Source organism: Plutella xylostella, chromosome 6 (assembly GCF_932276165.1).
Source record: "Plutella xylostella chromosome 6, ilPluXylo3.1, whole genome shotgun sequence".
In the NCBI taxonomy this organism is placed as follows: Eukaryota; Metazoa; Arthropoda; class Insecta; order Lepidoptera; family Plutellidae; genus Plutella; species Plutella xylostella.
This window is the reverse complement of record NC_063986.1, coordinates 1202278-1227480: the sequence shown is the minus strand read 5'-3', so window position 1 is coordinate 1227480 and position 25203 is coordinate 1202278. Positions and strand designations below refer to the sequence as shown.

Genomic DNA, 25203 nt, shown 5'->3' with positions numbered 1-25203 from the left:
TCAGTTGACGCAGTGCTAACGAAACGTAAACACAACATCCTATCTCATCTAAAGCGTGAGTGTAGCTAAGCTACCCGTCAAAGGTTGGCACCCCGATAATGTTAATATATCAGCTAGCTGTAGCACGACAAAAATGAAGCGTGGTAACATCTAGTTATCTAGTTAATTTCCGCGAGCAAAATATGCAATATTGAAAGCCCGTCCCGTGCACAAGACTACTCCTATGTAGTGGGGAAGGACGTGTATCCAGCTACAATGTCCACAAAGCTAAGCCATATTCGAGGAATAACGTACTAATATTAAATCGCAAAAGGTTGTAAGTATGATGGATGGATGCATGGATAATTGTAAATTTGTTGTAACAACAATTTGTTCAACAGGCCTTCTCGTGATGCGGCCTGAAAGTAAGCGCCCACCTTTCGGCATATTACGCAACTGACGCATTCAGTATTATTTATAAAGAAACTAGCTGTTCCCGCGCGCTTCGCTTCGCCTTAAAAAGTTTTCCCGTGGGAATTCCGGGATAAAAAGTAACCTATGTTCTTTCCCGGGGTCTAGACCGTATGTGTACCAAATTTCATTCAAATCCGTTCAGTAGTTTTGGCGTGAAAGAGTAACAGACAGACAGACACAGTTATTTTCGGATTTATAATATAAGTTAGGATTAGGATTCACACAAGTGAGTCCGGTCTTCGGCATTTCCGATACCGTTTCTGCATGCATTTATGACAATCCGTTGCGATAAGTACAATACTTATATGTGGTCGTTTTTCTTAAGTCTGTAACTATCGCTGGCTCAGTCTGGTTTCAGATAAACCTCTATCTACTGCCTTAATAATTATAATGAAAATTTTCACCCACATGCATTGCCTCCCATATATTCGTTGGACACACGGCCTATAATGTGAATAGTCTTCGCCGAGGGTGTAATTAATTAAATACCGGCTCTACCTTTCGTCGGAGCCGTCGCGTCGTGTGCAATCGCGCGTCCCTGCTGGTTCAACTAGAACAGTGTGGAATTTGTGTTGTTTTATCACACAATTTTTATGGTAATTTTTGATAAAAAATAGGTTGTCTTCGTAATTAATAAAAATTATAAATTTGTCGGAATAAAACTATCAATAACAGTTTAAATATTTAAATTGCTACAGCTGGCATACAGTAATGTAGAACATAGAGAAAAATTCATAAAATAAACGGTATCGACAATCACTAATGTTTTATCTTCGTCGATTTATCTATAACAAATTGTAGTAGTACCTACTTAGTATAAATTTACAAACGCCCATCTCCATTTAACAAAACATTATAACTTAGCAAAAAGTGCATTTTGTGTTTACACTCTTCTGAAACCAAAAAAGCGGTAGTCACAAAAACTCGTTATATTTTCCGGAACACACCCTCTTATGTCCGCCCATCCAATTGAATGTAATGTTCTTTACGACTGTTCAGTGTGTAATGGCATTCTTTTTGTTCTCAGGTAATGACCCAGTGCTGTCGACATTTTAATGCGTCTCCTTAAATGTAAGTCGAGACTTAATTAAACTAATAAATTGGTGGATTAGAAGACCAATTTATCTTCATATTATACCTTCTTTATATTTTTCCAAGGAAGAAACATGACTACGTATGGGAACTGTACATATAATTGTGTATGGCCCTGCAAATATGAGGCTATGTTATGACTTAAGTTAGGTGTTATACGGAATAATATAATGAATGGCTATTGCCCGTCCATCAATCAATGTATAAACTTTGGAAGTAAGTATATTTATATTCCCTTGAAATATAATTTTCTATAAACATTTCAATATCCAAGTTACGAGTAAATTGCCTTTCAAATCCAAGTATAAATTAAATTATATTCTTGGACCAGTACACGTGCAGGTTTGGTACAGTCAGCTTCAGAAGTAGCTTTACACTTTTGTACCTTGTTAGATTCACAAACTTTTAAACTATTTGTTCACTCAAAGAGGTAGTTTGATCCGTTATAAAAGTGTTGATCTATTTATTATGCAGACAGGAACATTGTAGTTTGCGTTTTCAAAATTTTCAAAATAGGTAGGAAAAAATATATGTACAGATTGTAACACCATTAATTTAATGCTACGGATATTAGTGAGGCATATAATTTATAACCCATGTAAAACATAAGGTTAATGGAGCTACATTGTACCTATATTCAGTTTTTTTTATGAAGAGCTGTGAAAGCTTACATAACAAGTCTGACCGAAGAATTTTCTCAATTAAGTATCGCAATTGAATAAAAAGTAGGAGGTCATTCTTTAAATTTTATTGTTCTTAGCTAAATAAAATTATACCTCCGAATTCAATTTGTATTTTATAATTTAACCAACAAGTAACGCCATCTAGGTTTTACTAAGTGAATGTCTGCAGTGGTGACTCAACTGAAGGTTTCACAGTTGCTACTAAAATGTGGTTGAGTACAGCGCCATCTACTAGTGCTCATTGGAAGTTCACTTTCAGGTTTTCAGTTTAGTAAAATGTTCGCCCGCTTGACGTTTGGTAGTTGTGGTTACCCCAAATAGATGGCGCAACATGTCTGAAAGATATGATTTCATGAAATAAATAAAATACTGAACTGTTTTAAGTTCATATGATTTTCGAAGTAATCAAAAGCAAGCAGTTGGTTTATTTACAAAAAAAAAACAATAAACAGCAAAATACCTATGCATTTAAATATTGTAGGTGTACTCCAAACAAATATTGTACAGCTCAGAAAGGGACCATATCTAGTTAGATACTTAAGAGTATTAATTACATATTAAAAAATATTCTAAAATGCACCTAAATGAGCAAATAGTCTACGTATGGCAATCATATTACCCACATATCAGGCGTTCCTAATTTAAATTAGTAACTAGCGCGTTAAATTTGAAATTAGAACAATATGATTTCACAATATGATATTCAAATCATATCAAATCGACCTCTAGTGCGTTGCGTTGCAATGTTGGTTGAACTATGTAGGTACATTTTTTTTTCAATATTATTATTCTACTGGTAACTTACCAGTGTCGGACTCTATCGTTGCGAGAATTACTATGAATACCTGTAACTACCGAAATTAGCTTTTGAAACTACAAATTTCAATGTGACCTGTAAACACGTGGGCTGTTAACAAGGTTACTTGCAGATTATCGGATCAATTAAAACTTATACCGCCACAGCAATATCGAACACCTAGTTTTAATAACTTACTAATATCATGTTCTTTGTTTACATAAAATCTAGTGTCGAAAGAAGGGAGAAAGTCAGAAACCTGTAAAAAGCTTACTTAGAGTATCAGAATAATGACTGCCGAAACACACATAGCTAAAAATGGGAGAAAGAAAGCCATCAATATTTTTACACTAATGATACAAAATTATACATATAGAGATATTCCCAAATACACATACATACATACCTAGAATAAATCGATCAGTTTATATGAAATTCTAACTAATTGACTAACGATTAAAGAATGACGTATCTTCCCAATAGTTATGATGAGCAAGTCCTTCACTGTACCAGTACCCGCATTCTCGGCACGCGATTGTTTTTGGAGAATCAGGGCATGACGTAATATTTTCTGTCAAAATATATTTACATTTATGGCCCATAAAATTTGCTCACACCTACATCGTCTTTCTTGATTGTATGCCAAGCTACGAAATAAATTAGGCTTGCGATTAAATTGCCCTGCATAAATAAATGGCACAGGGAAAATTCAATTACAAGTTCTAAAAATAAATACCAATAATCTGCATGTTATAATACAGTTTACTGTATGAAACAGAGTGAACAACACATTTAGTGAGTAGGTACCTACCCGTGATATCAAATTAATAACATCGAAATATTCTGGCAAACGTCATCGTGTTATTTGGATAAAGGAGAATGGCCATTTCTCTATGGCGCCATGACCCAGAGCGGCCATTGATGAAACATACACTGATGTGTAGTCCGTGACTACAGCATATACTGGTATTAATTTTATTATTATGAGACATGGGAGAACGAAGATATAGGTGCTGAAAGATCAAGTCTTTCTACTGTACTAGATGTTACCCTCGAGCTAAAAATTGATTTTAAAAGTGTTTCCGTGGGAATTCCTGGCTAAAAAGTATTTTATGTTACTTCGGGATAACGGGAACTTGAATAGAATGAAATAATTTTTGAAATTGGTCTCTTTATAAAAATAGGTTTCTGAGTGTGAAATGTGCAAAAATAATTATGATATTATTTGCATAAATAAAATCATGTAATACATTTTGTGATGCGCTATGAATTGGGAATCCCATGATTTAGATTATAAAACTTATTTGTGCGTGTACCATTCAGCAAATCTTATTTAACGAAAAAAATATATTTAATTAATTTACTTTTGAACCCTAATATCTCAAGAACCCCATGGTTTAGATTTTTTTAAATATTTTTCCCTGATAATAGACATTTTTATCAATAATTTAAAATAGGTTTGGTGAGTGGCTGCTAACTTATGCAAAGCGGGTCAGGTTTCGCCATTCTTCTTTGCACCGATAACTTTATCTAACATTTTACATGTTACATATAACAAGGTATCCAACCAGCCTCTGATAACACCCTTCTTTCTACGCCAAGGATTAAAAACTAGTAATACGAGTAATAAAAACGGCAGCGCGCCTGAAGAAAACTCCGTAATTAGCCTTCCTTAGAGAAGTCCTTTGATAAGTTCGTCATAAGCGATTGCTGGCTCCCTGGCAGTAGCCTGCAGCATCACGGGGGTTACTCTATACTGACGAAAAATGAACGAACGAGAGCTGTCGTGCAATCGGCACATTCTATACAACGAGATAGAGTCGTGGCTCGCGCAGCAGCCATCCGAAACTACGTTTTTCGTAAGATAGAGTGACCCCAGACGCCCTAGCAAGTTTGCAGCCACAACTTCACCAATAAGTCTTAGCAACAGTCCACACGCCGGCACAACTTTGATTAATAATTTCGAGACGCGAAACTGTATTGAAATTCGAAACCGATATAGCTATTAAAATTATCTAGAGATAGATAGGTTCGGGGACAAATGAAGGTTGGATTTCCGATTCATAGATCAAATAGATAAATTGCGACGTATACTTTGGTGGTTGCTGAACGTTGAAAAAATCATATTTCATCATCAGAAGCGAACATAGCTAACCCAGTACAGGTCCCGGATTCTGGCTCCTTCGACAATCAATAGCACTCGACGTAACTCGTACTTAAAGTGAAATATTTTATACAACTTGCGACATTATGTTGCGACCGTGTGTTGAGAGTTTTAGACCACAATGCCGTCCGTGAAGGCATCATAGTAAAAATAAAAGAGGGGGTTTTATGTCTGTGGCTGTGTATTTATCTATGGTAGGATAGCTCCCATACGGCTGAACCGATATTCGATTAGTTTTTTTGGGTTATATAGGTTAATGTTGCAAAGAGTGTTCTTAGTCAATTTTATAAAAAATCGGCTTAGCCTTTCTAAAGTTATGCGACTTTTAGTGTTGAATATCGAAGGTTTTTACCGTTGGCTGGGTTAGGTTATCAAACTAGCACTTAGTTTTAAAATAGCATATCAATAATGTGATCTTAGACACGTTTTCTTAACAAAAGTGATACTCTGAGACACTTTGCCTGCGAAGAGTGGTTTCAGCATGGATCTTTGAGCTTTTGAGTGTTCTTTGAAGATTGCCGGTCGATTGTTTAACGATGTTAGAACCTTGAGGTTGTTTCTTGTTCGACGTTGTGAGTGCGCGGTAATGATCAACTTTAAACACTTGTAACACAACGTGCTATTTTGAGAAAGTTGTTTTTTCTACGTGTGTAACTGGAGGAATTTATGCGGCTCTTTAGTTACTCATATTTATCTGATACATAGAGTTCACGTTCTTCCGTGTTATAGTGTCAAATAAATATTAAAAATTATTATTATATTTGGGTACATCTCACACACGGCCATTTGACCCCATGCTATGCAAAGACTCCAATATGGGTATTAAGGCCCGGGTCTCCTATTTACGCCATAGGGTGCGTCCAGCGTCACGCCGTAGGCCGCGTCACGATGCTCACTACATCTACGCGCCAACGTCGGCGTGTGAGGGAGACCGCATCAGTACATTTCTATAGTGAGCATCGTGACGCGGCCTACGGCGTGACGCTGGACGCACCCTACGGCGTAAATAGGAGACCCGGGCCTAACTCTAAATGCGAACTGGCTGCGTATTGAAGATAAAAACCATCTCACCACATCACCTCACACAGGGTGCTTGGCAATATAACCTGCAGACTTCCCACGGAATGCAATAACACTCCCATTCCTCCCATTGTACAGTTTTTTGCATTTCTGCATTATTTCGACACAAACACGGCCGGATAGGCGACATACGGATTGTTCATTTCATGTCAACTGTGTTCGTGTGTGACTGTGTTTCTCTTGCCTCATTGTTGATCTCGTTCGAAAAATAGAGGTGATTTCAATTTGTCTATCTGTGTGTTTGGTTATTTTCTTCACATAGCTTCAATAGGGATGGACTGCAAACTAATGCGGGTTTATTGAGTAATGACTTTACCGAGAGTAACAATTACTGACCAGGTTGTTACAAAAAATATACAATATATAAAAATAATATAAAAATATACTCATTTGTAGCATAAGAGGGCTTTTTAAATTCGCTTTCACCACGGTGACAAAACCTAGCTATCAAAATACGTTCAAAATTTGTGGAAGTCCAACTAAGAAGAAGACTCCAGTTTGCTTGTTTTTGAGTTGTTTCGTTCCGGGTATAAGACATCTATGTGTTTGGTTCGCAATTATGTCTGCTGACTTTGTGTTTCTCTTGCCCCCATTTTCTTCTGCGTTGACAAAGGGATGGCGCTTTTGAAGTACATAGATATATTATGTACGTGATGTACACTTTATTGTTACAACTATATAAAGGTACAATTGATTGTAATAAATGGGTCAGTGTCACTGTCTAGAAATTCAGTCAGCGATTTAATATTTGTTATGAATGTTATGTCCATCCAAAAAGCCTACAAAATACCCAAACTCACTCTTTTTATTTTATAGCACGTTTTGTTTTACAACTAATAACAACGTTAACGTGCACTTGTATTTAAAGGACGAAACGTATTAAATTATGTGTTGAATCAGTTTTTTTCATAACTTAACTTTACTGGCGAAGTTTTAATGGCTATTTCACATTGTAACTTGGCGAAGCTCTTACACTAAGACCGTCGTTACTGCGAGTTAACATTAACGCGGTAAGTTAATTAACTTTTCAAACTTATATTTGTGAATAGGGAATCTGGAAATCTTATTAAAATTAAAGTTTGCTATTTTATCAAAGCTATAAGTTTCTATCTAGCCTTTTGTCTATTGAAAAGTTACGCTGTAGTTTCAGAATGAAGACTATCCTAATTATTAATGAAAAAACCCGTGACACGTGTACGAAAACTTCTTCATTCATTCTACTGAATATCTACTGATGACTATGACTAAACCTACTACTTACGATATTGATACAAAAAGTTACAATCAACCAGAGGTAGGTATATAATGATAGATCAAAAACAACCCTTTCACTTATACAAAGTCTTAGAAAAAGATAACGTTATTCGATAACGGGTGAATTCTGAAGAACATTCATTAGAAGATTCACAAATTTCCATTTAGGTATTATAAATAAATACATAAAATAACTAGGTATGTTCGTGAAAAGTTTTTTTTTTGTCACTACTAATACACAATGCTACTTTTTGAACGTTCTACTGTAAACAATAACATGTGAAGCTTCTTAGAAACATTTTCCAAAGAAAACTTAGCTAACCCAATATCACTAACCTAGTCAACATTATTTTCCCCTCCGTGTAAGAACTCACTTAGTATTCGCGCGCGGCGTCGCTCGCGGGACGCACCGTGAATTATTCACGCAAATGGGAGATTTTCTTTTGACGTTTAAAAGTTCCAAAATCGACCAATAGATGGCATCCGGCCTATCGTTTTTATGAGCTGCATTCTTCTGAGGGGACGGAAGATGTCATAAATGGTACAAAACTGTCTTAAACTAGTTAACACTTAATATTATGCATGATATATAACTGCTACTAATATATTATTGCATATGGTTGAATTCACATCCATTGAGTTTTGTATTGGCTGAAAGGATTGGAATCCATGCCGGCTAAAAAAATGCAGTGATGTTGAGTATGAAGTTTTACTAGCGCCATCTATAATCGGCTTTTGCCTATGGTTGTTTTCTACGGTTGAAAATCTCCCATTACACTCACGTCGGCCGTGAAACGTTCTTATTTCATAACACACGGCTTTTCAGCTGAAAAACCCGCGCCGCACGTTTTGGCTTAGTTTGGGAGGCTCTACGGGAAAGTAGGTATTATGCATGCAGTACTCAGGTACTTTTTACTGTAGTGGCTTTTTTTTGAAAGAATGCGAAAGTTTAATTCCTTCATTTACTTACATATGTACTTAATGACTTGACATACTGTACTTTGTGCTGACTGGCATAGTGACAAATATTATAACGACTGTTTACGTAGAAACCCGAAAAAAATACTGTATGTAATTAGCATAAAAAAGCGTTAACGTAGGTAAATTACACTTAATTACGGACATAAATTGTATGCCTACAGCCTAACAAAATACACTCTTTAAACTCGAAATCAGATTCGAGTCTTGCGACTGAGTTTTTCCGTAAATTCCGTTTAAACTCTCGCTAGTTGAGCAAATAACGTTGATAAGGAGCGAGCGGGTCCCCGTATATTGCGGACTGAGATCTCACGGCGAGATATCTGCTTTTTAACTGGAAACTTCAATAAAACACTGGATTTAATTGACTGTAGTGAAGTGCTATTCTGTGATTTCGTGACAAATATTTAGAAAGTTGAAATAATTTTAATATTTTGAAGCAGAATTTAAAGTGTATACCGTGCTGCCAGTTTAAACATGGTTTCAACGTATAAGTGCCAATTTCTCCATAGTGGGTTAGAGCATAACCAGGGATTATTGCTTGACTTTTGACACATCTGTCAAGAATTTAATATGGAGATGACGCATAATGGACCGACCTTTCCCTGGTTACGATTTAACCGACTATTGTGAAATTGGAGCTAATGATTGTTGACGGTTGTTTTTTCTAAAAAACTCGCAAGATTTTTCTGTTGAAAAACTCCACAGAAAAAACGAATGCCCCCCAAAAGCGCACATCCAATCAACTTAAACGGTTTATTTTCTGCAACAAACACAAACGGGAAAATAAATCGAGAGCAGTTCTTTCTTTTAATTTACCTCGTCTGGAGCAACCTGTATTTTACGGAGTTGTGAAGTCCAGAGAATGCGAGTCAGCAATTGTGCGGAGTCCACGTCCGCTCACGGCCGCTACGTGACGACATTAAGCACTGCATCGACTGCACATACACTTTATTTGTTGGGAGGAATTCAGTGGACATCTAGATATCTAAATGTTTTAAGTGAGGATTGTGTAGTAGGACTAAGGGTAGGCCGAAAGGTGGCCTGTATTCACTGGTATCACTGGTTATGAGTGAGGATTTCGTAGGACATAGGTCTAACGGCATAATGTAATTTTTGACTAGCTTTTCCCGAGGGTTTCGCTTCCCCTGAATAATAGCATTATCTATGTATTAATCCAGATTGTCAGGTCACTTCACTACATTTCATATTACGCAAAAAATTGTCCAGCCGTTTTCCCGTGAAAGAGGGACAAACATCTATTCATCAATTCTACAAATATTAGTAGAATCTACATATAGTTAACGTTTTATAATACATAATTAAAATGTGCCCTTGACACGTATACGTTTTTATAATAAATTATCAAATGAAGCAATAAACCTTACTGAGCAAAAATTTAAGAATTATGTTAAAGCTACATTATGTAGTAAAGCTTACTATAGTATAAATGATTATTTAAACGACAAAAACGCGTGGTCTTGTCCACCTCAGCTAAGGCTATTGAAAAAATGAAATGGATATAGGTACTTAAGTAAAATTGTAGGTACTAGATGTAAGTAAAAATTGTAATAGATTATAAGGAAAAAGTTGAAAAGATGCTCGAGGAGTTTCTTTCGCCATTTCTTTCCTTCTCAATGACGGGGCCTTTGTGAAATGGTGGTAGATGACTATCGACAAATAATTGTAAAATTTTACGTCGATTAAACCATTTGAATTTGAATTTGAATTTGACAAAAACAATAGGCTCCTTTGTTCGTATTCGTTCGTATGTTCATGGGAAATACAAAAGAAAAGAGTAAGCATTTTAAAGCTACCCCGTTATCTTCAACTATCGAACCCTAGCAGTGGAACTAACAGTAACACGACACAACTAGGTGCAGTTTTGTTGCGAGTTACAAACGGACAGACAGGGCACGGCTGATTAAATACAGGGGGTCACTCTCTCAATCGACGAACGAATGAACGAACGAGATTTTTCAAATAATCGGTACGCTTAATACGACCAGATAGAGTCATGGTTAGAGCTGCAGTTTTGTTTCTCCGAAGCTTTAGAGCGCTGCGCTATCTTGTCGTATTAAGTGTGGCGATCATCATTAGCCTATATAGCAGTCCACTGCTGGACGTAGGCCTCTCCCAAAGCACGCCACTGGATGCGATATTTAGCTTTCCGCATCCAATCATAACCAGCTCACCATAACCAAGTCGTCACCCCATCTAAGTGTGGCGATGGCGTGGCAAATCTCGTTTGTTTTTTGTCAGTATAGAGCGACCCCCATGCTCCTCCGCTGCGAGGCGCATCGGCAGTGTGACAGGAGTCGAGCAATACGTGTAGGGTTGGAATCTTAGAGAATTGTTTTTAAATGTATATTGGTGTTGTGAAAGTTAGCTACGAAATAAATTATGTGTATACAGTCAAGTTATTTTACGATGGACATAACCTAAAATCTGTCATATCATATTCGATTTCATCGTCATCTTTTTGAATTTAATATCGAATTAAGTAACAAAAAAAATTAAAGATTAGGGGCCTTACCACAAAAACTTAGACAGTATTTAACAGGTGTTTAGCGCTGTCAAACGCCAACAAAATCTGTCAAATTTCGTTTTAAACACTAGTTAAACAGTGTTTAAAGTTTTTTGTGGTAGCACAGTTTATGTTTACGAAGATGTTATGTCGATTTTATAATGAAAAATCTATCATTTATGATGTCAATCATATCGAAGACAAAGGAAAATGTCATATATACGCCTGACTGAACGCACAAGTTATCGTCAGTACTCCAAGTTAGAACCTAATTATTACAATTTGCATTGCATAATGCCTCAACATTCCGTATAAACGACTCCTTAGGATTTGTGTGTTTGATATTTTTTGCATCTGTGTTTGTCGTCATTGAAAATGTCAAGAGCAGTCCGCGTGCGACCATTGAGGGTAAAAACAACAAAACAAATGATCTTACTTAACCCGATACCGCTTTTGTTTGTGTTATTTTTTACAAATAGATTGCTGGTAGTACTCCGGGTATACAAATAAGACTCATATTAGATCCTAAGACACTGCTCGTTCCAAAGCGAAAAAAATATAAACATCATCCAAAAAAATATGTAAAAGATACATGGGTTCATTAATTTAATTACTTATTTGTAAGAAGTTACAGTTATTATTCTCTTGTACGGATGTGGAATGATATTGTTAAAAATATACATTACCGGCGTATTCCCAGAACAATTTTATTAGTCTACAAATCTCGTATCCATTAATATATTATACCAACGTAGTCGCAATGACATAACAAAATTATTATGATTTGAATTGTGGTGCTTCTGAATATCATACGTGAGGCCATTGCCTGTTGATCTAAACATGTTTCATGCAAATTAAATTTGGCTTTATAACTTGGCGTCAAATGAAATGACATACATACCTTTTAGATTAGATTAAAATATCTTACAACCACAGAAGTAAATAAAGTAATTAAATGCTTACAACCTAATTCCAGACTTGTACTATGGTGTAGCACGGGGCGCAAGACGCGTACGTGAAGACGTGACTCTGCACTCACATCACATCGCGCGAAGTTAAGAGCTAGAGTAACTGGTTTTTTTTGTCACGTCTTGACTTGCGCGTCTTGGACCCCGTGCTATGCTTTCTAATACACATTGGAGGTTAAAAATATACCGCTAGATTTCGTAACATTAACCTAAACCAAGAATTTTAATTACAAACCACCTTTTTAGCAAAACTGTCGAGTCATAATTTCAAAAGCATAACACATTGCTCTGCGGTTTTATTAGGTAATCTCAGGAAAGGCATAACATTTTGTGAAATCCCTTGTAATCCCTATGTAAGGTGTATTTACGGGTTCCACCGAACTGTTATCTAGATTTATAGAGTTGGCGTGAGGACGTGGATTGCTGCTGGCTCTAATAACTTTACTTTTATCAGATTTTTACTCTGACTGTGTTATTATTAAGAGTGCCTACCTGAAAGATATGATCATGAATAGGTATCACAGGTGTGCGAAAATTAGGATCAGGAACGTAACTGTTACGTATTAATTTTAGGTATATTTCTTGATGTCTTCATGAAATTTTATACGAAACTACGAAAATAATCAAAATATAATTAACAGACAAATATTATTAACTAAAACCTGACTTACTGGAGTAAATGTTAAAGTAAAGTTTTGTTTGAATTGTTAGTAGTTATTTTCAAAATTTACTTCAAATATTTTCATAACTTAATTGCTTTACAGATTAATTTGCGAGCTTCTTGGTAATTATAATAAATTTTAGCACCGCAAATTAAATACAAATAATCTCGTTTTAATTTTATATTTTAGCAGTACGTAATTATGGCCTTTATTTATACTTTATGATGTCTATAGCGATAGGTTTCTGGCTTTCTGCTAATTTGTACTATATGACTTCTACAGAAATACGATATTGTTAATGTTTTAGAAAATCACTGTAAATGTAGATAATTCTTATGTAACTCAACCACACCAACAGACATTTCCCTGTATGAAAACCTACCATGACAGTGACACAACGAATTATTGATTCTCACAACTAATTTCGACAAATCACAAAGCTATAGCGTGGCGAAGAACATCTAAACTAACCGAATTGCTCGTAGCAGTTCTGACCGTAGCGCGTAGCCGCTCGTAGCAACTCGTAGCAACTTGTAGCCCGTAGCTAATCGCATTCAAAATGTTGTAGTGAACAATCTCACTCAACTTTTGCTGAATTTCATTACATTCAAGCTAAATACAAGTTGCAGTAACACTGTAAAGTAATTATTGTAGGGTGTTCAGTGTATGTTGAATTCGAACGCACCTCAGTGCTTCAGTGTCAGTGTGACGTCAGCCGCCGCGAGGGGCGGATGTGTCGTGTATTTCTTTTGCGCGCGAAACTTTTACGATACTTTTCGAACATCTGCATTATTTTCGATGATTTCTCTTGAATTTGTGACACTGTTTTAAGACGTTATGCTGACTAAGATAAAGTGTTATATTTTTTTGGACTAATGTGTTGGTCGAGATGTGACGGATTTGGAATTAAATGTGAAAAATATGAGTTTTACTATGACTGTGTATTTTAAATAATTCGTAAGCGTTACTGTGGTTTTCAACAACATGCTTTGTTATGTAAGTACTCATTATATTTAGTAGGTTATAAATTGATGATGATACATGTAGCTGATTTTTGTTTGATATTTTAAACATAAATATTTATTTAGTAGAGTAATTAATTTATTAGTGGAACTATTTGATCTGATTGTAATATTTATTTGTGTAGGCATAATGCAATGAGTGGTTGGTTTTTATTTACAGTTAAAACCAAACACGGTTTTTGTTTATATTTTACGTTAATTTGAATTGTTAGTGTGCTGAATCATGTGGAAATAAAGCTGTAAGGGGTTGTCTCCACACACTAGGAAATCGGGACGCGATGACTTTCATCATCATCACGACCCATCATGTCCCCACTGCTGGGGCACGGGTTTCCTATCAATGAAGGAAGGGTTTTAGGCCTAGTCAACCACGCCGTGTGAAGACCTTCTATGAGGGTATATAAAAATACGTGGCACTACGATATTATCGAATAATTTGGGTTCAGATGGCCGTGTGTATATCCCCACATAATATTATTTTATTGTAAAAAATCCTTTAACCATGAAAATCCCTTTGTGTATGTAAAATGGAATAAGTTTAGTAGAACAGACTTAATTTAGTGCTCTTTAGTGCTCATAAACTGAGGCGAGTCCGTAATGGGCCATTCTTCCCGTCCTCACTGGACTGGACTTGTTTAGGACAATTAAACTGATTGTCCTCATCTAGGTCTTACCTTGAACGTCTGAAGACTATCGTGAAACGTTTGAATGATAACTATATTTTTTGAAGTTATTCGCAGTTATAATTCAATAAAATTGTTAAGTAACCTATTATTGATTGGCAAATATACTTTTGCCATTAACTGCAGGTTAATTTCCGTCAAAATTGATAAACTTTCTAAATCCAGTTTAAAAGCCATTATTACACCCCTTTCTCCGTATAAGTTTTACAACGTAATCGTTAAGAAGTTTCGAAGGAAATTCGCTATAATGAACGTTGTCCCCTTTTATTACTACTTTACAGGAAAACTTGAAGTAACTCTAAAATACCTATTATAGAATTAAACTACTGTACTTAAACTTAATGTAGTGTTTACTAAAGTTTAATAGAATAGCCACAATTCAAAATACACTCACGGGCAATGAAAAAGTTATGTTATACTTTCTAAGAATAGAGTTTACAACTATACCTTTACCACACTACATAAACTCAGACAATTTTATTACAAAGGGCTTGGTTACTCCAAAATTCATAACATAAAATGTTTTAAGTTCACAACAATGGAAGACCATATTCTCGTAGCTTGATTAAGGGCTAATCTTTAACATGCTTCATATTTCACGCACAAATTCGGCTACATTTTACAGCTATTGATCCATATTGTTTTAGTGAAAATAGGTTATTTATGCTTCATTTAATGCCTGTTTTCGGAAGCTTTGGCCTTCGGGTTTCAGGTCGCATTAGTATCAAGGCCGTTGTGGGCGCTACCGTACCTACTTAATCTTCCATCAATGGCTTAGATCTATAAGCTCAATCTGGTTCATACATTACATTTCATAAAAAAGAACAGAAGAAAAAGACAAAAATCATTTATTTCAAACAGAATCAACACGTATCAGTAAGTCAGACAGAATCAAGTATCAGTTAATAATTAAAGAACATAAATAAATACATGTTTAAAATGTAAGTAATATTTTGTTTTGCTTATGTTGCTCTTCGGTTCAAAACGGGTTCTAGCTCAGCGTGATGTTTTCAGCTAGAATATGGTATGGCACAGGACATCCTTAGCCGTGTATATGAAAATATAACTTTAATCATGGCCTACGAAATATGTAAGTAACTCATATGTAAAGTATTACAACTTTTTTAGAAGACGATAGATACGGGATGTTTCAAAAGTGGCATTGTAAGCCGAAAGGGGATGCCTCATTTTTAACAACAAACAAATTTTATTTACCTATATCGTTACGAGTAAATTACACTAGTTTTACTTAAAATTGTGTAATGTGAAGTAGTGTAAACTTCTACACTCACGGGCAATGAAAAGGTTAAACTGAGAAAATCACATAATTATTCCTAAACGGAAAAAGCTAGGTTTATGACGCCTTCTGCACATTGAAGTACATTTAACGGAGCATCAGGATATTACCAACTAAAAGAAATCATATTTTGTTCCAATATTAAATTAAATGTTGGAAATATTGGGGTCCTTTGATGTCGGCTTTTTGTGAGTGGAACTATTTCATTGCCCGTCAGTGTATTATTATTGTCAGTAGCGAGATCGCTATTGAATAATATTCATTGCGAGTGCGACTTGCACTGTCGCAATATCTGTCCCAGATTGTATTCTCTCCCTAGCTTTAATTAACATAACATAAATACGTATTCACTCGCCTATCCATAAGTATTATCCATAACTTAAATATGTTTATTATTTTACCATTACGCGATGGATGTTAAGGAGCGGGGTCTTCTGGTACAGGTATTTCTTACTTAAAAGAAGGCCCCAGCCAACTCATATTTTTTAAATTTGTGGTACTGAAATAAATATTTTGTATTTTTTTTTGTATCCAAACCTATTATTACTTTTAGTGCAAAGTATGCATGCATATTGTCGCATCCAATTTTGCTCGTTTCACTTTCAGTTACTATGTTGTTTTTTAGCTGTCGATTTACTTATTAGTAGTGGGGTCTTTCAGGGGATTTAATGATGCAAAAATATATTAAATATATAGTGAAGGACATCCTGTAATAGGGTGGGAGTTATTTTGCATAATGTTTCGATGATGTGATTTCATTAGTATCTGACAAGAGCTATAACGTACCTACCTATTAAAATATTTTTGTTATGCCTGAGAAAGTCATTGTTATGAGTTCTTTATAATATTTATATAAGATTTCCTTCCCTTTTTGATAAACTTTGTGATAAATAGCCGCTAGACTAATTACAAAGCTCAGTCTTATCTCAGAGTTGCCCATTGTATGCTCTTCCAAGAAAATCAGCTAAGTTTATCCCACCATTTCGTTCCTGATCCGATCTGAAAATTCCCGGAATTATCTTCGTTTGTTGGATTGCTATTCCAACCCTGCCACATCCATTAAATATGGTTCATATAACCACTTATCTGGCTCGGTAGCTGAAGCAAAAATATCAAATTTCTTCCCTATTCCAAGGGGCACCCATAGTAAAGATTGATGTATGGTGTGCTGGGCCAGATAAGTAGCTTCACTGTACCATAATGTCCTGCCGTAGTCAGATGAAAAACCCAATTCCATCGTTTAGAGCTATCCTTATCTGTGGTTCCCCTGGATATCAACCCAAAAAACTGGTTACCAGAAAGTGGTTGACAACAAACTGTATATTATAAAACAGCAAAACTAGAAGCAGCTAGGTAGCTATTCTAACGATGCCAGCTTTATCTATGGGACTCTTTATATGTTTTTGTCGCATTATTAAACGATGTTTGTGTACCCACGCATACCGGATAGTGGTTGTACAGATCCGTTTTTATTTCATCAGTTTAAGAGCCTTCTTGTGTAGTTCCTTGAATTAGTAAGAGGTCCCACTGTCTCGGCGGTAGGTGGAACTTTTCAGGCATTCTGCTAGATAGCCTGAATCTGTTAATAAAACATTAGTATATTTTCAGTATTTTGCTGGCTGAAGCTCCCGATCGCGAACTTGTTTTGACAACGATTTTCGGATTTAAATTGTCACTAGTTACTTCGTAAATGTTGCTTCGTTTTGAATTCACGACAGGGCTCCTAATTTTAAAATTACCAAATTTATGTTTAGGCATTTTTTTTATATTTTCTATAACATTTATTATATTGTATAGTAAATAATTATACCATTAAATGCTAGTAATGATGCCCTCTTACACCCAATAAACGAATGCTAAAATAAACACTTCGAAACGTAGTATTGTAAAACTTATACCTACTTATAGCTAATTCATACAAATAAAAAGTATAGGGTATAAAATAATTAGACATACAACAATAAAATGGGTTACTTACAGTTATATACGCATACCTACCTACGTATTGAAACAAGCTAAAAGATCAATCGTGTGCGATTTAACATTTCCTTAAGATCTCATCACAGAAATAAAAATTATTTGGCTTTGTGGTTTAGCTTTCCACTCTTATAACAAATACTTTAAGCTCATTTTTGTCCAACAATTGATTTCAGTATGTGTAGCAGAAACATTTGACTTTTCAAATAAATTGGGTTTCGGTTCAATGAATTTGTAACAAACAAAATGTTGTTCTTTGAAGTATACATAAGCTTTATATAGAAACGGTACATTGTTTTTAGACACGAGATCAAAAACTCTTATATTTTAAGCACATAGTAGGCATTTAATAAGTATTGTCAATACTTATTTATTGTAAGATTTTATACCGTGATTTTAACTATGTATCAAAGACAGATCTTAAATACCTACATATTTAAGCATGGGCACATGGCACTACTCGTATATTAAGAACACAATAAAGCTCGACCTTACGTGCTAAGACTTGGTCTGGCCGGAGCATACATCATAAACACATAAGTATTCTTTCACCTTTTCGCTATCGCTAATGGCCACCGTTTAATATAAAAGATATTATCAGAACCCTCATCCATCACTCAGCAAGCTTTGTTTCTGCCAGCGTGTCGTGTGCGGGGCAAACATTTGATTTGCTAACAGTATTGTTTATGTTTAGTCTTCTGACCAGAGCCTATAGTATAGTACGTAAAGGTTTTGCAACATAGGTACGAAGACGTAAAAAGTTTAGGTTTATTCTGTCATCTGTATACATTATATGTCAAAAGTTCCATGATAGTCTCCGCTAGAGGCGCCACTTTGTAAGCGAGAAAACATAAACTTTTATAGTTTTAGACATACTATCTAACCTAGACGTACGTAAAAGATTCTTCTCAGATTTTACGATATTTCTTAATTTAACTGGTAGATACGAGTGTTATACAGGGTGTTGCCAAAAGGGTATACTAAGCCGAAACCTACATGTGCAGCATGTTGAGTTTCGGGCTTAGATATAACATGCTGCACATGTAGGTTTCGGCTTAGTATACCAATTTTGCAACACCCTGTATACAATGCATTTATAAATTACAAAAGAATAAAAAATGTTCAGCACTTAGTTAATTATTAGCTAATAAGTATAGGCAACAACTTTGTTATTTTTTTCTCTCTCAGGTCACATGATCCCCATTAGGTCCAAACATTGATCCCACTTCCACCCCCAATGGAAATAAATCAATGGCAATATCGTTGAAGCACGAACGCCCCTAAAGTAGTCTTTAGTAAATCAACGGCAGTCGTTTATTTGGAACACCGACAAACACTTCGAATAAATAAACAGATCGCGAAGTGAGACAAGAAAAATAGGCCCAATAAATCAGAAAATGCTCAGAGGGGCGTACAATATGGCCAAGCGCGTAACAGGTTCCTTGGCATTTTAACTATTACTTCATTGCTCTTTGATATCCTCTCGGTTTTACATACATACAATCTACTATAACTACTACAATTAGGTACACTAAACGCGATTAAATCAATCATTTGTATCGCTATATATGACTATAATTATGTAGTGAGAACAATGTTCATTGTATATTTTAAAGACGCTCAAAGACTTTGTGTTACGAAAACCTGAAAATTTTGAGTCATCAATGTAATCCACTTAATTTCTAGACTCTAGCCTACTCAAGCCTTTCTTTATGAACAGAACTAAGTAGCAGTAGGAACCCACGGCACCTCTCTGTATGCATTCATTTCCTTTACTTTCTATGTAAAAGACTTTTTAATCTATTAGTTCATTGCTTTGAGTTCAACTCAAGAAACTAGATCCAGATCGTTTTAATTAAATGCGAAGAATGAAGTTTGTCTGATCGTATTGAAGATATTTCATCTTCATCATCATCAGGGCCTCTATTACGGGATTTGCTATTTTTGAAAACTAAAAAGTTTACGTTTTCTCCTGTCATTTGCATACATTATCTGTCAAAAGTTGCATGATAGTTTACGCAAGAGGCGCCACTTAGTATGCGAGAAAATGTAAAATTTTATAGTTTTCACCAAACTATCAAACCTGTACTAGTCACCCCCAGTCATCAGTCAGACATTAAAGGTTGGCTTTCTGTGGCTTCCCATGATGCAATAATAATTAAGAATCAAAATTTTACATTTTAAATCATCTTTGTTTTCAACAAACTAAGAAAGAGATTATATTTATTTATGTATATAATATATTATATATGTATGTATTAACATAGTTAGTCGGTATATATTAAGTAGGTATTTTTTGTCTTTTAGTTTTTTTTTTAAATATGTGTATCTGTATGTATTATTATTATTTAAGTAGGTTAAATAAATAGGCATTAGTCATTCTAATTTATAGGTATATTTTGGACATGTTAGTCTAGTCGTTAGTATAGTTCTATGTCTAGTTTAAATTGTTTTTTATTTTTATTATTGTATAAAAGAGTTTCGTGTGAATATCACTTTAGTTTTCCACCAACCAAGGGTTGGCTGGAAGAAATTGCTTCTTGGCAATAAGCCCGCCTTTGTGTACTTCTTACTTTTTCTGTCTTCATGTTTTTGTCTTTGTTTTGTGTATACAATAAAGTGTCTATAAATAAATAAAATAAATAAATAAAGAGCTAGGTATGATTATTTCAGTATAGTAGCCTTCCACGAACTATCTTTTAGTTGCGGAAGTTTCAAGTAATTGTTTCTCTCGTACCAAAGGACTGTGTACACTACACACTATCTATGTATACGTTTTAAACAACTTTGTAGACCAAGGACTTTAGAGATTCCAAGAAACTTGTATAGAATTTGGTTAGAAAGTCACTTGACATTTAACTTTACATGAGAATATCTGTAAGCGTTATACAGGGTGGCTGATTTTCATAAAAGGGGCAATAAGTGAAGTAATAAAATTAAGATACAATATGAACGTAACGACATCCATTTTATGAGGCCTTAATTCAGATAAATACTAATAATAATAGATAAGTTAGGCAGAGCCTGTTATATGAGTATGTTTACACATACAAACTACACCAACGTGCAAAGAAACAGTTCCACTTTCAAAATGCACAACACCAAATGACCCCAATTTTTTGAACATTTAATAAGAAATATAAAATAAATATTTACGTATTTAGTTGGTAATATTCTGATGCACCGTTAAATGTACAAAAATATTACAAAAGGCCCCATTAAGTTAATTATTTTTCGTTAACTTGTAATAGGTACTTTTCTCACTGGAACTTTATCATTGCCCGTGAGTGTATAAACATAGATAAATACAAACTAACACCCAAGACCCGAGTAAAAATCTGTCATTTAAACAAATATCTGCCCCGGCCGAGGAACAAACCCGAGTCCTTCGGAAAATTTTCTGGTATCCTGTTACACCACCCGGTCAATTCAAAAGCCACCCTTTATAACTACTTCCGAGAACGGCTGAAAACTTTAAGTCAACCATTACGGATGTAAGATGAAAACGGCGGACCATAAATTTCCAGTTCCCTCCAAGGTTGCGTAACTTCTGTACCTAGTGACTGCGGCTCGCGACGACTATTCATCACTGCACATGACACTGTGTCGACACGACGTCGCCACTGTGCCGACACTGTGCCAGGGGGGTTATTCTATGTAACGAAAAAACGAAGTTTCGGTGCGCTGATGCGTGAGACAAGACTCTATCTCGTTTTATTAAACGTGCCGGTTGCATGACAGCTCTCGTTCGTTCGTTTTTAATCAATAGGTTTATAGTAGAGTAACCCTCCAGCTCCAAGCGAAGTAAACTTGCAAAACGTAACGGTACTTGTTCATTTGTAAAATCATATTTTTCTCTTCTGTCGCGAGGAAACAAAACAGAGGGAAAACGTTTGATCAAAATCGGCTCAGCTGTTGAAAGAAGCACTGTTTTCTTGGCATTTATGTTCAGTATCATTTGTATCTGTACTGCATTTTAATATTATTTTCTCAAAATATATCAAAGTCTAGCTGCCGCTACTCGGGTTCGTATCGACATAGATAAAACCGCGCGTCACTACATCGCGATTCTTCGCCATAAAACTGGCGCTGCGATTGGTGGAACACGCATTAAACGATTTCATCCACGTGAAAATGCATAGCCGTTGGTAGACCTTGTTGTAATGTTTATAATGTTTAATATTTACACAGTTACACGTATAGTAGGTGTAGATAATATTTCAAACTGTACCAAACCTATCCCATCCCAGCTAGAGACAATAAATCTGCATTCTCACAGACACGGCCTCGCGCGACGATTGATCAAGTGTGGTGACAGCCGCGAGTCTTGCCGCTCGCCTGTCTACTGTGTGTGTAGCTCTGTGGTGTAAGGGATGGCTTAGGCGAGACAAGTGAAACACGCGACTGTCCAGTAAATACTCATTTATTTAATAATAAGTTGAGACTTATATTAACTCTGTACCCTACGTCACTACCTGAGTACATATCATCCCTACATCCCCATCGGAGGGAAAAAAACAAAACATAATGATTACATATTGTTGTTTTGTTGTATAGTAATACAAATTATAAAATATAGATTAATGCGATTACATAATCGGTTACATAATGCTGAAGATTAAATGAATAACATATAAAAGGTATACATGTAGGTTACAACGTGGTTACAATATTACACAAGTACACATTACTAAAATAAACACATGTTATTTAATTGATATAGAATAACTATACTTAATTACTAGGAAGGTAGGTAATACAATTTCGTTCTGTTTTTGTGAATAATTTCTGGTTTACCATTTTTTAATATCTCAACATTCGGTGACATATCTCTAATAACTTTATAAGGACCTAAATAGATATTCTGTAATTTATTACCTGTCTCGTTTTTTACTAAAATTAAGTCGTTTGGTTTATATTCTATTGGATTTTTGTTAGAATCATATTTCTCTTTTCTTGCTAATTTACTATTAATTAAATTTTTTCTAGCCTCGCTTTGTACCGTTTGTAACCTGAACTTTAACTCTAGAGGATATGAGTCAACATTGTACAGAGGTTCAACTGTGCCATTAGTTAAATTAGATGGCAAACTGCACTTTTTACCAAACACCAACTCGAATGGAGTAAATTTTGTTTCAAAATGTACTGAAGTATTATATGAAAAGCACCAATAAGGAAGCCACGTGCTCCATGCTTCCGGTCTGTTGTCAGTTTGTATGCGTAGATAATTTCCTAAACCTTTGTGTGTATTTTCTAACGCACCAATGCTTTGATGATGGTAGGCAGTAGAGTTTAATTTTTCTATTTTTAAAAGTTTACATACCTCCGTAAATGTTGCTGACATAAATTCGGCCCCTCTGTCGGTTCCGATGGAAATTGGCATCCCGTACTTTAGAAGGAAATTAGTAACAAAACACCTTGCAATCTCCGTCGAACTCTTAGTAATCAAGGGAAAAGCTTCCACATATTTTGTTAATTCACATTGTATGGTTAGTATATATGAATATCCATGGCAATCTTTATCGATAGGACCAACTACATCTAAAAAAACTTTTTCGAATGCCGTGTTTGCAGTTGTTGTAATCTCCATAGGCTCTTTTACATAGTGATTCGAATATTTTTGTTTTTGACATTTGTCACACCTTTTTATGAAATTTTTTATATCATTTTCCATTCCTGTCCAGTAGTAATATTTTCTTATATTATGTAACATTTTCCTTATGCCTGCGTGGCCACTCGTAGGCAGTAGGTGAAAGTCATTAAGAATTACCCTTTTATCATCTTTATCTTGAATTCTCATAATATCTTTTAATATACAAAGTCGTGGTCCGGACCATTTTTTTATACTTTTTATTTCGCGCATTAATTTTTCAACAAATATTTTATTTTCATTATTTCGTAAAAAATATATTTCTTTAATATTCAACTCATCACAAAAATTACTTAGCTCTCTCACAAAAGCGCTTGGCGTCGGTTGTGATCGAGAAGCTAGTTTTATATATATCATATTTTTACTTGAATCATAACATAAATAATTGCTCTCTTTATCTATATTTTTTCTTAATCTCAATTCTCGCAAGTAAGTATTTTCTATAAATCGAAGCTCTACCGAATCCTGCGGTTTATTACACATTTCTACAACTTTCGGTTGATCAGACCGGCAGTCGGTAGGAATAGTAATATCCCGAGAATCCTGAGTTGCTTTCCTGCATTGCGCACGCGTCATCACATTCATAACTTGCTCATTCAACTCTTTTAACTCTTGTGAACTCACACATATCCTGGATAATGCGTCTGCAGCCGCATTATCTGTTCCTTTCACATATACTACCTCGAAATCGTACTCCTCCAAAGTAAGGCGAAACTTGGTCAACCTACTTGAAGGGTCCTTCATACCAAATAAATATACTAGTGGCTTATGATCCGTAAAAATTTTAAACTTTCGCCCATATAAATATGGCCTAAAATGTTTCACAGCCCATACAATGGCCAGCAATTCCTTTTCAATAATTGGGTAATTTTTTTCCGCTTTATTTAGTCCTCTACTAGCGAAAGCTACCGGCCTGTTATCTTTATTCGATAATATCGCTCCGAGAGCGTAATTTGATGCGTCAGTCTGTAGTAAGAACTCATTGTCTTGCGATAAGTCGGGATATTGAAGAATAGGGTGACCAATTATTTTTTCTTTTAACGTTTCGAAAGACTTTTGACAGTTATCATCCCACTCGAATACGGCATTTTTCTTACACATTTTATTTAAGTGATATGCTATTTCCGCGAAATTAGGAATAAATTTTCGATAATAGTTGACGAACGCCACAAATCTCTTTACTTCATCCGTGTTTTTAGGAATTGGGTAGTTTTTTACAACTGTAATTTTATCAGGATCTGGTAAAATTCCATCAGCTGATACAACATGGCCTAAATAAAGTATCTCCTTTTTTAGAAAAGTACATTTTGAAGGGTTTAATTTAAGGTTCACTTTTCGCAGTCTTTCAAAAATTGCCTGTAAATTTTTATTATGGTGTTCTAAATTTTTCCCGAAACAAATTAAATCGTCCAAATATATTAGACATTTTTCGTAAGAAAGACCAGACATAGCTATAGACATCATTCTGGAAAATGAACTGGGACTTGTCTTAAGACCCATGGGCATCCTAGTCATTTGATACTGCCCAGAGTCGAATGCGGTGTACTTACGACTGTTTGGATCTAGCTCAACATTATAATAACTTTGATATAGGTCTAAATGAGAAAAGTATATACTTCCGGATAAAGAATCGAGTATTTCTACAATATTCGGAAGCGGAAATTTATCGTCTTTTATGCAGTTGTTCAATTTTCGGTAATCTATCACCAATCTCCATTTCTTTTCACCATTGACGTCGGTTTTTTTAGGAACCAAAAGTACCGGACTTGACCACTCACTCTGACTGGGTTCAATAATCCCTTGTTTCAGCATTTCGTCAATTTGTTTTTGTTTTTCAGCTTTTTGTGAATATGGTAATCTATACGGCTTAGAATAAACGGTATCAGTGCCCGGTTTCAAGTGAATAGTATGTTTATA

At 35.2% G+C, this 25203-nt stretch overlaps 1 protein-coding gene across 7 annotated transcripts in view; it reads left to right on the top strand.

Annotated features, from left to right (window-relative positions):
* The window catches only part of LOC105393978 (peripheral plasma membrane protein CASK), a 215167-nt gene that overhangs the window by 149151 nt on the left and 40813 nt on the right, over positions 1 to 25203 (top strand). The window contains exon 1 of one of the 7 annotated variants that reach the window (XM_048621585.1): positions 13482 to 13653. The exons of the other annotated variants lie outside the window; for them this stretch is intronic. Within the exon in view, the coding sequence (XP_048477542.1) occupies positions 13642 to 13653 (12 nt within the window). The 5' untranslated portion in view covers positions 13482 to 13641. Of the gene's footprint in view, positions 1 to 13481; positions 13654 to 25203 lie in introns of those variants that run through there. 7 annotated transcript variants of the gene reach the window in all.